At 41.4% G+C, this 13,314-nt stretch overlaps 1 protein-coding gene across 1 annotated transcript in view; it reads left to right on the top strand.

Annotated features, from left to right (window-relative positions):
* Positions 1 to 13,314, top strand: part of STAB1 (stabilin 1) — a 100,367-nt gene that overhangs the window by 63,400 nt on the left and 23,653 nt on the right. The window contains exons 37-48 of the mRNA XM_081185174.1: positions 436 to 531; positions 1,545 to 1,740; positions 2,529 to 2,624; positions 3,555 to 3,600; positions 4,550 to 4,629; positions 7,457 to 7,582; positions 8,342 to 8,415; positions 9,283 to 9,357; positions 9,881 to 9,994; positions 11,579 to 11,626; positions 12,257 to 12,340; positions 13,007 to 13,153. Coding sequence (XP_081041300.1) covers positions 436 to 531; positions 1,545 to 1,740; positions 2,529 to 2,624; positions 3,555 to 3,600; positions 4,550 to 4,629; positions 7,457 to 7,582; positions 8,342 to 8,415; positions 9,283 to 9,357; positions 9,881 to 9,994; positions 11,579 to 11,626; positions 12,257 to 12,340; positions 13,007 to 13,153 — 1,182 coding nt within the window. The remainder of the gene's footprint in view (positions 1 to 435; positions 532 to 1,544; positions 1,741 to 2,528; positions 2,625 to 3,554; positions 3,601 to 4,549; positions 4,630 to 7,456; positions 7,583 to 8,341; positions 8,416 to 9,282; positions 9,358 to 9,880; positions 9,995 to 11,578; positions 11,627 to 12,256; positions 12,341 to 13,006; positions 13,154 to 13,314) is intronic.

Here is a 13,314-nt window from a genome sequence, read left to right as displayed (position 1 = left end):
CAAAGCGGCCCACGGGGGTCGTTTAACCGGCCCACGTGCCGCCCCTGAACTGAGCCGCCCGCTCAGCGAGTCCCCGTGCACTGCACTAAACCGACGCAGCACGGCACGGGGACTCGCTTCTGTGGCACTGGAAATCACGTCTGCGCAGACGCAGATGTCGGAAATCACGAGCACGCGTGATCCAGCCCACAGAAACATCTCCGCTGGAGTGAACCGGCCCAGGTGAGGTAAACATTGCCAACCCCTGCTCTAAGCTTTTTACATAACTTAACCCTTGATTCTCTGCATGAGCAAAGCCCTTTGGCCAATAATACTTTTATATTGAGGCAGCTGAATGAGAGTTAAATACATTTGTTGGTTAAAGCTGAATGTTGTCTGCTTGGAATAAATATCTGTTTATGATGTGATTGGTAATGACTTTTTTATAATTGACAGGGAGCACCAGCAAATGGGAGTTTTCCTCACTGTGTATTAAAGTCTCAAGGCCGCAGATCAGTTGGCTGTCATTTCACCTGCATCAAAGTTTCCTTAGTAAGCAAGCTTTACTGTATACAATTGCATGATGACCACATAGAAAATTGTTTATTTTCCCCACACATGGAATTCCCCACACATGGAATTCATACTCATTTCATTATGGCTGGCACAAAAGTTTTTGCATGAGAGCTGCAAAAGCCACCTTCTATAGATCTACTTCCCATTCAATACATGCAGTTGGCTAATGATGATTTAGAGCCCTTGGATGAAATAACATCACTTCCATCATAAAATGGAAAGATGCCTCAGAGACCTTTGTGCCATCACTCAGAAAGTTGTGTTGCCCAGAAGGATGTAAGAGCTCATCTAGCCCAGAATTCTGTTCTTTTACTAGTTGATTATATGCCTTGGGAAAGCCCACAAGCTGGCCTTGGGTTCTATAGCACCCTCCCCACAGATGACTAATTTCTCTCTAAGCATCAAATTTTTATTTCCTGACCTGTCAACCCCCAATACCATCCAAAATATTTGAAGGGGAGGTCTCTGTCCCATGATATGACTGTAATGCTGCTGTCCATGCTGAACACAATCTCCATCCTCTTACCTACATAAAAACATGTCACAATGTCAGCACCACTTAAGAAATGTTAAGCGGCGTATTGTATTTACAAGAATTTATTAGTTACATTATTATTTAGAAAATTATAAAACGATGTACAAGAATTTAAAACATCAGTATACAATAAAACAATATTTTTAAAAGTTATACAGTTCACACATAAATTAATAGTATGATTGGCTGGGATCAATCCTTCAGCCAGGTTCCTGTTTGGAATTAACGTGGTGTGGACATCGGGAGCAAGAGGCAGCACTAGTAAAGCCTTGCTTGATGACCACGGAGTAATGCTATTATGGCACCATCTCAAGTACTAAATAAATATATAAGCCACCCAAAAAAACCAACAACTAACAACCGAAAAGCAGTTTTAAAAATAATATTTGGACTACATGATGTTTCACATTTCCTCCAGTATAATGGGTCTGACTGATTTGTTTTGTTTCCTGAGGTCTCTGTCTGCTGTTCAGGTTACTATGGCCATATGTGTGAGATGTGCCCGGGAAAACCAGACCGTTGGTGTTCTGGAAACGGAGTGTGCCAAGATGGCATTGATGGCAATGGCGAGTGCCAATGCCATGAAGGTTACCATGGAACGGCCTGTGAAATGTGTCAGCCAGGAAGATATGGAGCCAACTGTAAATCAGGTGATTCATGGCTAGAGTGATGTGTGGAACTTCTGTGATATTGACAGGGAGGGAATATTATTCTACAATGTTATTCGACATACTCTTTGTGAATTACTCATATGTTTTGTTCCACATTTGGTTCCTAGGGTCCAATGCAGTCATTAGCTATAACAAATTCATAGGTGCGGTCCCATTTAACTTTTGTCTATTGTCTGAGAGAGCATCCAGTGGGTATATCAAAGGATTAAACCTTTGCTACTAAAATTGTGGTGTTAGAACTTTTCCATGTGTATATTAAAAAACCTCAACCAATGATCTTCCAAGTGAATCATAGCAAAGTGCAAGGGAAATGCAAAAATAATAAAATCGAGGGAGTGGATGAAAAAGTTTTGCTAATTAATACAATTATTTAAAAATAAAAGTAAGATTAATAGATGAATTAGTAAGATCAATAGATTGTAGACAGCAGAATCCCAAATTTGCTGTGGGCTGGAGTCCCTTGATTGGCTATTGGCATAAAAAAAAATTGGTGTTGAACTTTAATACACACTCAGTTTTACAACTTCATAATCTACCATTTGATAATGTATGTACTTTGTATACTTTTTTAAAAAATAGATTGTATATGAAGGATTTGTATTTATATTCTATATAACTTGCTTTGTACTCATATTTCATGATGATTCATCATTTATTTTAAAATGCTACAGTCACATACATCTGATTATGAATTTGTGGAAAACTCAGCATGCCTTAATGTGGGCTTCTGTATGTATCCTTGATAGAAGTTTAATATTTATCCTCAGAATGCAACTGCGCTCATGGGATATGCAACGATGGACTGCTGGGGGATGGAAGCTGCACCTGTGCGGCAGGCTTTAAAGGGGTTAGCTGCGACATAGGTAAGTGCATGAAAGCCACTGTCTTTGTGGATATGCAGTCATGATGTTGCTGAACTCAGTGAATTAAAAAATGAAATCTTAAAAGTGAGACCGATTTAAGAAAAAGCAGTTATGTAAGGATGAGTAACAGCAAAAATTAATGTCGTACTGGCAGTGATAGAAATGGAATGATAGACAGTCATAGGATTATGCACACATAGAGATACTCTGGGGGATAAACTTAATAAACAGGATAAACATAAAAGTATATCTGGAGTGCCACAGGTGCCGAACATGAATACAATACATAAATTAAGTATTTGCTGAAGCATCAAATATGAACGCTGCACAGTTGTTGAAACATGGTCAAGCACTTCTTCTTGGGTCAATAATTAATCTTGGGTCCCCAAAACTATGGACTGCCCAAGATTTGGGATAGCCCAGTTTAGACCTAACAGGAACCTTGGTATTACTGCTGTGATAACTTAGATTATTTTCCTTTTCTTTTACCCCTGCAATGGGATCTGCTTGTATCTCAGCATTCCACCACAGGAGGATTTGGGGAAAAGTCAGAACTCTGATTTAGTGAGGCCATTATTAATATCTGTGTGCAGGCAGCCGTGTGCATGCGTGCATGCATGCAGTAACACTTTTTAACATTGTTTCCACAGCAGCAACTCTGCTTCTTCTGTCACCCAAATAGTCACATTGCAGAAGCAGCTTCTGATGCAGTACAGAGAAGCTGCTGACTTGAGATCACAACATAAAAAGTATCGCTGAAAAGACTGATCTGGTTCAAGGTCCTGCTGTCATTTTTCTTAGACAGATTTCAGTTACTTGATGAGTTATAGAATCATAGAATTGTAGAGTTGGAAGGGGTCCCAAGAGTCATCTAATCCAACCCCCTGCAATGCAGGAATAATGTAAAAACTTTTTCTTTCTTTCTCTCAGAAGTTAAAAAGGATTTCTGTAATGGCACTTGTGATGAACATGCGAAGTGAGTACAATTGGAGGGCACAATTTAAAACATGTGATGCTATGCATTTATCTGGACATGAGTATTTGAAATATGGAACCATGACAGTACTTTTGTAGTGGATTGGGGTTGAGCTGGATTTGCTCTTTTATGCACATTATTGTATTTTAGGTTGTTTTTTCTCTTTATATCTGCTTTCAATGTTTATAAGTCACTGTGAGTTCATTTTTTTAAAGTGACTAATTAATATAATTATTATTAATAATAATGGTAGCTGATGCTTTAATTCAACATTTTGCATTTTCAATTGCTCCATCCTTTAATGTCACCCTGCACAGTGGGGAATCAGTTTGTGCATGAGAGAAAGCCCTTCATACGCAAAGATTGTAAAAGGATGGTTTCTGCTCATCAATATATTGTTTTAATTTAAACAATATATTGTTTAATTTAAAATGCAAATTCAAAATGCATATTCCTCTTCTGAAAATGAAGTGTGAATAGGTAAGGCATTTACCCATTCTGTTGCTTTGTATTGGGTATTATCAACAGCTGTAGAGCTAAAGATGTACCTATCAAGGAGAAGTAATTTTGATATAGATGGAAATTGGTCTGCTAATTTCGAGACCACCTAAATCTTTTGTCAGCAATAGCCTTTTGGCAGTGGCTTTCACTTATGATCAACTGGGGTCCTGTGATGCACATGTCACTGAGATGCAAAACTTCCATTTATTTTGCACAAGGAAAAGCAAAAATGCATTGCTTGAGCTTTTTTGAACCCTGCATGATATAATGTCACTCTCATAGTTCTTAATTGCATTCACCTGGGCAAAGGAAACCAGGATCAACTGTTTATAGAGATCCAAGAATGCTGGAGTTTTAGACTGGTCATTACCACAGAATAGCATCCTTGAACATGTTGGTGAATTTGGGTACATACATACCTTCTCAGTGCTTCCTTCTTCCATTTCAGTTGCGTCAATGACTCTACCACTTCCCAGCCCACTTGCTTGTGTTCTGCTGGATACAATGGGAACGGAACCTCTTGCACAGGTACTTCTGGCAAATGTCTGCAATCATGTTGCATACATGGTAAAATCATAACCCATCCTGCACAGAAAAGTCTGGATAATGAACTGAGTAATCAACAGAATATGGATATTTGATTTAAACAATAGTTTTCATTTATCAAGTGATGAACATGCATATATGAGTGATGAACATGCATACCTTTTCAAAAATGAAAATTCTGTGGGTAGAAGAGAACATATGACCTTTTCTGAACATTGCTGTCCAGCTCTGTGAACTGCAGCTTCAGAAGGATATTGACAAACTGGAATGTGTCCAGAAGAGGGGGCAAAGTTGGTGAGAAGCCTGCATACAAAGTCCTGTAAGGAAAAGTTGAATGAGTTGGGTGTGTTTTGCCAGGAAAAAAATATGAGTGAGTTGCGATGGAGTGTTGTTGTTGTTGTTTAGTCATTTAGTCGTGTCTGACTCTTCGTGACCCCATGGACCAGAGCATGCCAGGCACTCCTGTCTTCCACTGCCTCCCGCAGTTTGGTCAAACTCATGCTGGTAGCTTCAAGAACACTGTCCAACCATTTCATCCTCTGTCGTCCCCTTCTCCTTGTGCCCTCAATCTTTCCCAACATCAGGGTCTTTTCCAGGGAGTCTTCTCTTCTCATGAGGTGGCCAAAGTATTGGAGCCTCAGCTTCAGGATCTGTCCTTCCAGTGAGCACTCAGGGCTGATTTCCTTCAGAATGGATAGGTTTGATCTTCTTGCAGTCCATGGGACTCTCAAGAGTCTCCTCCAGCACCATAATTCAAAAGCATCAATTCTTCGGCGATGAGCCTTCTTTATGGCTTCTTTAGGGAGTAGCCATCTTCAAATACTTGAAATGCTGTCACCTAGATAATGGAGCAGATCTGTTTTTATTCCTCTGGAGTGCCTACATTAAAAGAAAAAGGGTTTAAACTTCTCCTGTGGTAGAAGTTGTCTGACAGTGGAAAGGACTGCTGCAGAAGCTGGTGTATACACCACCATCAGTGGTTTTTAAGCAGAGGTTGGATGGCCATCAGTTGAGGGGCAATTGACTGCATTGGACTATATGACCTTTGAGATTCCCTCCATCTCTGTGATTCTGCTTTCTGTTTCTTGAGAATCCTATGGGACAGGTTTTCAAAGGGTCATTTCCTATGGCCCTTTAAGATACCTTTTGGCCGGTCATTTAATATTGACTCTTCATTTAGGCACATTTGGTTGCAATTTAACTAGAAACAGAAATGTTCACGTTATTGCAGAGGATAAGGCAAATCTATAAGAACTAAAGTACAAAAATTAAAAGTAAAGCTACAGCAAAATAGCTTTCCTCTCCTAACCCCTCCCTGTTTTGTCCCCCATTCTGTCACGATTATGAAAACAGCTAGCACTTCAAGTGCTTAGTACCAGGCTAATCAAATTATTATGCCACCTTGATGTATAACAGCTTAAATAGCTCCTCTACAGTAATCTCTACAGTAATCATTTTGAAATCTGCAATCAGGAACAAAACCACTTTCATTTAATCAAGCATCCTTATTTTTATGGATTAACACGGAACTTCTTACAAGACAGGTATTTCAAAGCAATCAGCCAGAAACTGATCAGATGCAGGCTATGAATCCTGCATTTTACCTCAACAAGAATTTTGTTAAGCATCAGCATGCCCCCCCCCCACGTATATAGTGATTTAATCAAAATTGGCAATGCAATTGATCACATTGGTCATATTAATCAAACCATGAAGCCAGAACCAGATGAAACCATGATGATATCCATTTTATAGCCTCAGCTTAGAGCAGACTGGCTCTGGCCCCACTCACCTCATGTTACCAGCAAGATTCCAGCCCCATGGCATGCACCACACTAGGTTCTTACATGCCGGTCAAGTCCCAAAGTGTTCCCTGTGCTTGGATGGCGTATTGGGCTTCAGACTGGCAGTCTTGTGAGATAATGGATCTTGACCCCATGCCATGCCAACCCCACTTACCTCAGCAAGCCAGTTGTGGCTTGTTATCAGCTGTGCCTGTATCCTGATAGTTATTCCCTCCCTGACTTGCTGGGTTGTGTGTGTGTGTGTGTGTGTGTGTGTGTGTGTGTGTGCACACACACACACACACAGTGGGCCTGCCACAAAATCAGAGAGGCAGAAAAGAAGCAGGCATGTTCTCCCTTCTTTGAAGGAGGAGGCAAAGCCTTACATCCCCTGCAGTTAAACTCTATAAATGATCCCCAATGTCTTAACTGCCACCGGAGCCGGAATTGGGGTACCCCATTAAAGGGATCCTGGGGTAGCGCTTTGTCCATAAGCCCAGATAGGGCTAAGGACCATAGCACTCCCCAAGGCAGCAATTCTGATGGGCTGTTCCTATTTGTGGTAAGTCACAGGGCAATCAGATTCAACCCTTTGGGAAGCAGTCAGCAGGTGGGCTGACTGAGCGAGAAATCACCCGATGCCTGAGCCAGATTGCATACATCTGTAATCAATAAAGTTGTGGCCTGCTTTGATCCAATAACTGCACAATGAATCTGTCTGCGGGGGGAGGCAGCAGGCTTGATGTGCCTGATCACGCAAATAGTACACCTCTCTGAGTGATTCTGATGTTCCCTTGGCAGTTTGGCTAAGAAGCATGAGCAAAATAGACTTGCAATTCTGCCTTGATCATCTGTTCACATAAGGGGAAAATTTCTGTTAACTCCCCTCCCCATCTGACCTCCGCCCCCCAACAATATATTCCATACTGATCACAAGGGTCACTCTTGCAGGTTTTCAGGAGGCTGCAGAGGGAAGCGAGAGAAAGGACAACCCTGTTCCTAATTTCTTTTCTTTTGTAACACAGAAATTGATCTCTGTGCGGTGGGCAATGGTGGCTGCTCCCCACATGCCAGCTGTACAAAAGTTGGGCCTGGTCAAAGAACTTGCTCTTGTAAAGAAGGCTATGCTGGAGATGGGACTCTATGCCGGGGTGAGCACCCATGCTGTTTGAAGCACATGAACTGCTGAGCAATTCTGCTTTTGAAAATAGATGCTAACTGCAAAGGCCAGTATATATGTAGATGCCTGAGTAAGCATACTGGTGACATTTAAAGCTCAAGTAAATATTTATGGTATCATTAAAATGAGTTTGAGAACTTACAGTCACCCTGTCTCCCTTGCAGACCTGGCGTCTCACACCGCCTTAATTATTTCATGCATGGTTCAACCACCACTTCTCTACAGCAGATATCCTACTGTTCCATGCCTAGGCAGAGTAATAAAGTTGTGGTTGTTAGGAAATGGGGACTGTGCCCATCTACCTGCTACTAGGACAATAGGGCTTCTTGCAATTTGAACAAATCCCAATTTTTGCCCAAGACATGGTTGGGGCCTATTCAAATATTGTGTAACAGGTATGTGTATTGCCTACTGTGGCCATGGTCTTTCCTATGGGGTTCTGTCTTTCCTTCACAGAGCTGTGTTTAATTTTTAGCATGGAAAGGGCTTTATTTGGGGGTTGAGAGTGAGTGGGTCAAAAATGTTGTCCTTAAGACCAAAAATGTAACCTTTTTTTTCTACTGGTTCACTCTTGCTCACTTCTCCTCTTGGCAGACAGCTTCATATATAACAGCGCTGTTCATGCCTCCTAGCATGCTAAGAACTTGTTTTGTTAGGCAGGTGCAGTTTTACAGTGGAAACAAAATTTTGGTGCATACAATCCTCTCTCCTACATCTCTCCTACATACAGAAATTGATCTATGCTTAGACAAGAATGGAGGATGTCACCAGTTTGCCGAGTGTGTTAAAACAGGACCAGGCCTCGTAAGCAACTCCTTTTCACTTTTTTGGGGGGGCTCTCTAACAGTACATTTCTCCCGGGGGGGGGGGGAGAGTACCACTCTAAGGGTAGTATCCAATGAAATCATTGAGCTTGTGTAGCAACATCCACGCATGCAACAGATTTCTCCTCCCCATGACCCCCTCCCAGATCTACCCTGAGGGTTCCACAAAACCCACCTTCTGGATCAGATTTTGTGGGAGCTCCATTGCACAAGTCACTCGATGAGCACATATCTATATTATCTAAGACTGAAATCTCATCACAATGAGGGAACAGTGCTAATGCACTGCAATGCATCTCCAGCTGCTGAGTTTGGTGACCGTAAGGGATTGGGTCTCACTAGCTCAGAAGACTATTTAAAATTCTTGCAGCTGATTGCACTGTTTCTCACTGGGAAAACACAGTGGCACACTCTGGTGGCTATGCATGTGCTCTCTCTTTCTGTTATGCTCTCCTCTGTTAGATCATCATTTGAATCCTGCAAGGTCATGGTGCGTAGGGAACACTTTCCACTTGTTCAATGGGACTTCCCCCTTTTTATCCTCCAGCCCCCCTATAATTAGCAGGGTTGGGGGAGAAGCCCAAAGCAGATACAGGGTGCACATAGAAGGTGAAGGCAGAGGAGAAGTTCCATTGCTCAGGTAGAAGTGATTTGTTGCATGCTTACACACAACAGCAGAAATAAGATGATAAAGACAGCTGCAGGTTTCTAGACTGAGGAAGGTCCTGTGATTTTAATTTTCATTGTAGAAAATCAATCTATTGCTACTGTTGTCTGCAGTTTTGTTTGTAGGTCCAAATTATATAATGTTGACTATACATTGTTGCTTTTGTTTTATTTTACATAGGTTGCCTGTAACTGTCTTCCTGGGTTCACTGGCGATGGTGTTAACAAGTGTGAGCGCACTGATCCTTGCAAGGAGGTTTGTTGGCACTCATCTGATTCTCTCGTCAAAAGATTAACAAATGATTTACATTGATCTCCTTTCTGTCCATTATCAGACAAATTATGGGTAGAATCTTGAAATGTTTTTTTTTTAAAGTGTGTGTTTGGGGAAACCAATCGTGAATATCCTGTGTAGTGTGTAATTTGGCATAAAATGGTCCATTCAGATAAGAAGCATTAAAAATCTAGAGCCCACCTTGATTATAGAGGTTTGTTCAAGAAGTTATGTGAGTTTTATAACATGCAGAAAATAGTATGTGCAGAGAAATCAGAGAGAGGAGCTGAGGGAAGTCCTAGAGGGGAAGGGAGGGAGGAAAGGGGAGGGAATTATGTCTGGGATTATACGGTTTGACAATTTGTTATGTTGAAATAGCTTAATAAAAACATTTTTTAAAAAGAAGAAGTTATGTGAGTTCCAAGCACTGTGTGTTTTACGCATTTCAAAGTAGGCAGTATTTCAGCTTTCTTATTGACTAATATGTTTCAACTTTTCTTCCCAGGATAATGGAGGCTGCAGTCCACGTGCTCTCTGTCTCTCTACAAGTGGGGATCGAATCTGCATTTGTTTATCTGGTACCGGCGATGGATTTATATGCACAGGCACTGTGTGGCAGGTACAGGACATTCTGTTGGAAAGGGGCTGCCACGATTTCTTTTATCTCAGCCTACTCTTAATTTCCCACCGGGCAGCATTATACCAGCAATAATATATTATTGACATCAGGCTGTATACAGAACTGTTCCTTACACCATCACTCCTCTTTCTGAAGAAGAAGCAAACTAAGATTTTTTTTAAATGCCAAGTGGATATTTCAGAGGAGGTGAGAAAGTTACAAAAGGTCCCGTGAATTAAATATAGCAGTACAGTAACAGTTCTGGCCATAGATTAGTTGGGGATTAATTTAAAAGAAAGTGAAGAAAAAGATTGCTGGTTGAGGAGCTTGCAGTTAAAATACAGATATTACCTAGAATTGTTCAAATGCTACCATTAGAAATACTATCCTGAAATATACTCGGAGTCCTGTAGTGATTTCATGCTCTTTATTGCAGCTTGTAAAACAGTGATTTAATTGTCCCCCAAACCTCAGGCGTTTATATACATTATTTACACAATGTGTCCCATCTGATTAGCTGATTCTGCTTCCCTCCTGGAGCCTGATTGGTCTTCTCCTGCAAGCCAATCAGTTGTTGCATATTAGGATTCTACTTACCTATTGTTCTAGGATCCAAGCTTAGTACATAACATACCCAAAAGGCTTTTCTCTTCTGCAAAAGGGATGGGATTATCTTCCAAATACCTCTTTGGTCTAGCAGAGCCTTTGGGGGACTTGGAGTTGAGAATAAGTTCACTCTGAAGAACCTAGACAGCATCTTAAAAAGCAGAGACATCACCTTGCCAACAAAGGTCTGTATAGTTAAAACTATGGTTTTCCCAGTAGTGATGTATGGAAGTGAGAGCTGGACCATAAAGAAGTCTGATCGCCGAAGAATTGATGCTTTTGAATTATGGTGCTGGAGGAGACTCTTGAGAGTCCCATGGACTGCAAGAATATCAAATGCATCCATTCTTAAGGAAATTAGCCCTGAGTGCTCACTAGAAGGACAGATCGTGAAGCTGAGGATCCAATACTTTGGCCACCTCATGAGAAGAGAAGACTCCCTGGAAAAGACCCTGATCTTGGGAAAGATGGAGGGCAGAAGGAGAAGGGGACGACAGAGGATGAGATGGTTGGACAGTGTTCTCGAAGCTACAAACATGAGTCTGACCAAACTGCGGGAGGCAGTGGAAGACAGGAGTGCCTGGCGTGCTCTGGTTCATGGGGTCACGAAGAGTCAGACACGACTAAACGACTAAACAACAACATCACTCTGAAGGCAGAGGACACTGCAGTTCATTTTTGCTTGTCAGATGTCAGTGGGACTGGTTCCTTAATCAATTCTCTGGCCAAACAATTCAAGGCAACTGGAAAATTCAAGCCCAGAATGTATGTCACAAGTCTTATAATGGGATTATTTTCACAAACCATTCCCATTTCATTATTCATTATTGTACTCCTGTTATTGTGTGAAGTAGGGTATAAACGTTCTTTCTTCATTTGGATATGAAGGATAAGGTTGTTGTTTTTTTTAAAAAAATGAAAAATGCAGAGCCTTGTCGTTAATATTAGATGGTTTTTAATTTCTTTCATTTTTTTTAGGAGCTCAGCACAAGACAAGCTGCATCTAAATTCGTTAATCATTTCAAAGTAAGCATCAACATCTTCTAAAAGAGAGTTAGCCTTGAATTTAGAGAGTCCCTTGTGTCACTTCCACTCATGCAGGTTTAGGTTTATTAAGAGTGTGTGTGTGTGTGTGTGTGTGTGTGTGTGTGTGTGTGTGTGTGTTGCTTCCCACTAAAAAAAAAAAGTCTCAAAGCAACTTACAGCCAAAATTAACAAAATATAATGATGAACATAATCACATAATGACATAAATGTGATTAAAAACAGATTCATCAGTGTAATAACATGTCATTGGTGGCGTCCAAATGCTCAGGTAGACCAAAATGTGTTTGCTGGCACCAAAAGGATGACAAGATTGCAGATGGGCAGGACTCCCTGGGGAGAGCAATCCATATACAGGGGGCTATTCGAAGTTACCTTAGATTTCTGCCAATTCTCACTCCCACACTACTCCATTCTAGAGAGTCTCCTTCACTTCAGGAGTGGACTTTGGGGTGGGTAGTGGTAAAAGGAGCTGCATCAGGGTGAAGAACATTGGAAATGTCCAGTGACATGAGCAGAGCCCTGCTTCATCTTTTCTGAGCAGTGTTTTCTTGCATAAATCATGTTGTGCTGCTGTGTGTGTTAATCTCTGGATCTGTTTTTGTGCCATAGCGCTTTAGCACTGTTGAATTGACGGGATCTGGACCGTTCACTGTTTTTGTCCCACATGCTGATTACATAAAGAACAGCACCACGGTAAGAAACACTTTTCTGGTTGCATTTGAAAGCCTATAGTTTTGTTTATCGGTCTGTGCAAGTCTTCTCTGGGTTTCTTTAGAGCTAGTTTAATACAGGGATAGGCAAGGTGGCCCTCAGACACTGCATGCCAACAGTGCCCAAAGCCCAACCACCTACCTACCTTCCTTCCTTCCTTCCTTCCTTCCTTCCTTCCTTCCTTCCTTCCTTCCTTCCTTCCTTCCTCCCTCCCTCCCTCCCTCCCTCCCTCCCTCCCCCCCCCGACATTAAAATCACCCCTTCTAACTAGAAGAGGTTAAATCCTTAGAAAGGGCCCCGCTTCAGTTAAACCTGAGTGTTTGCTATCTAATCTAAGCAACTTTCAACACATTTGTATGAATCTGAATTTCTGCTGCATGTGTAGGTTTGATTCAGTTCTCTTCAATGTATTAGAGATTATATTGTGATTGGCTGTCTTCCCTAATTTTTTAATTAACTATAATATATAATGGGGAATAGTTCCATAATTCTTCATTCTTCTGTTTCTTGAATGAGAACAAGTTTTCTCAGTAGGTGAAGTGTCAAATTAATATTTGACTCTGGGGCATCCCATTCTCCTCAGCTAGTTTCAGTGCTTTGGAAAGGTGCTGAGCCCGTGTCTGACTTGTATAACCCCAGTTTCTTCAGTTTTCAGAATGGGAAGAGAAGGGTTTCATCAAGGATTTGCTTAACTATCACGTAGTCATCTGCCACAAGTTACAGTCAGAAGACTTGCAGTTGAAAAATTCCATCACAGCTCTATCTGGACTCAAAATAAAGGTTTCCATGAAAGAGGTATGTGCCATGTTATTCAGTACGTGGGCAGAGCAATGGGTGTGCCTCTTACCCTTTGTACAACGGGCTACCTTCCCGCCATGTAAGTGCTTCCTATACACGTTCTCACATCCAGCCAGGCAAGAGGCATTCGTGTAGATCAAGGACACATCCCAGGCAGC

The sequence above is a fragment of the Podarcis bocagei genome, assembly GCF_964188305.1.
Source record: "Podarcis bocagei genome assembly, chromosome: 2".
Taxonomy (NCBI): domain Eukaryota; kingdom Metazoa; phylum Chordata; class Lepidosauria; order Squamata; family Lacertidae; genus Podarcis; species Podarcis bocagei.
Note: the sequence above shows the minus strand (reverse complement) of the source record. Positions and strands in the feature narration are given on the sequence as shown.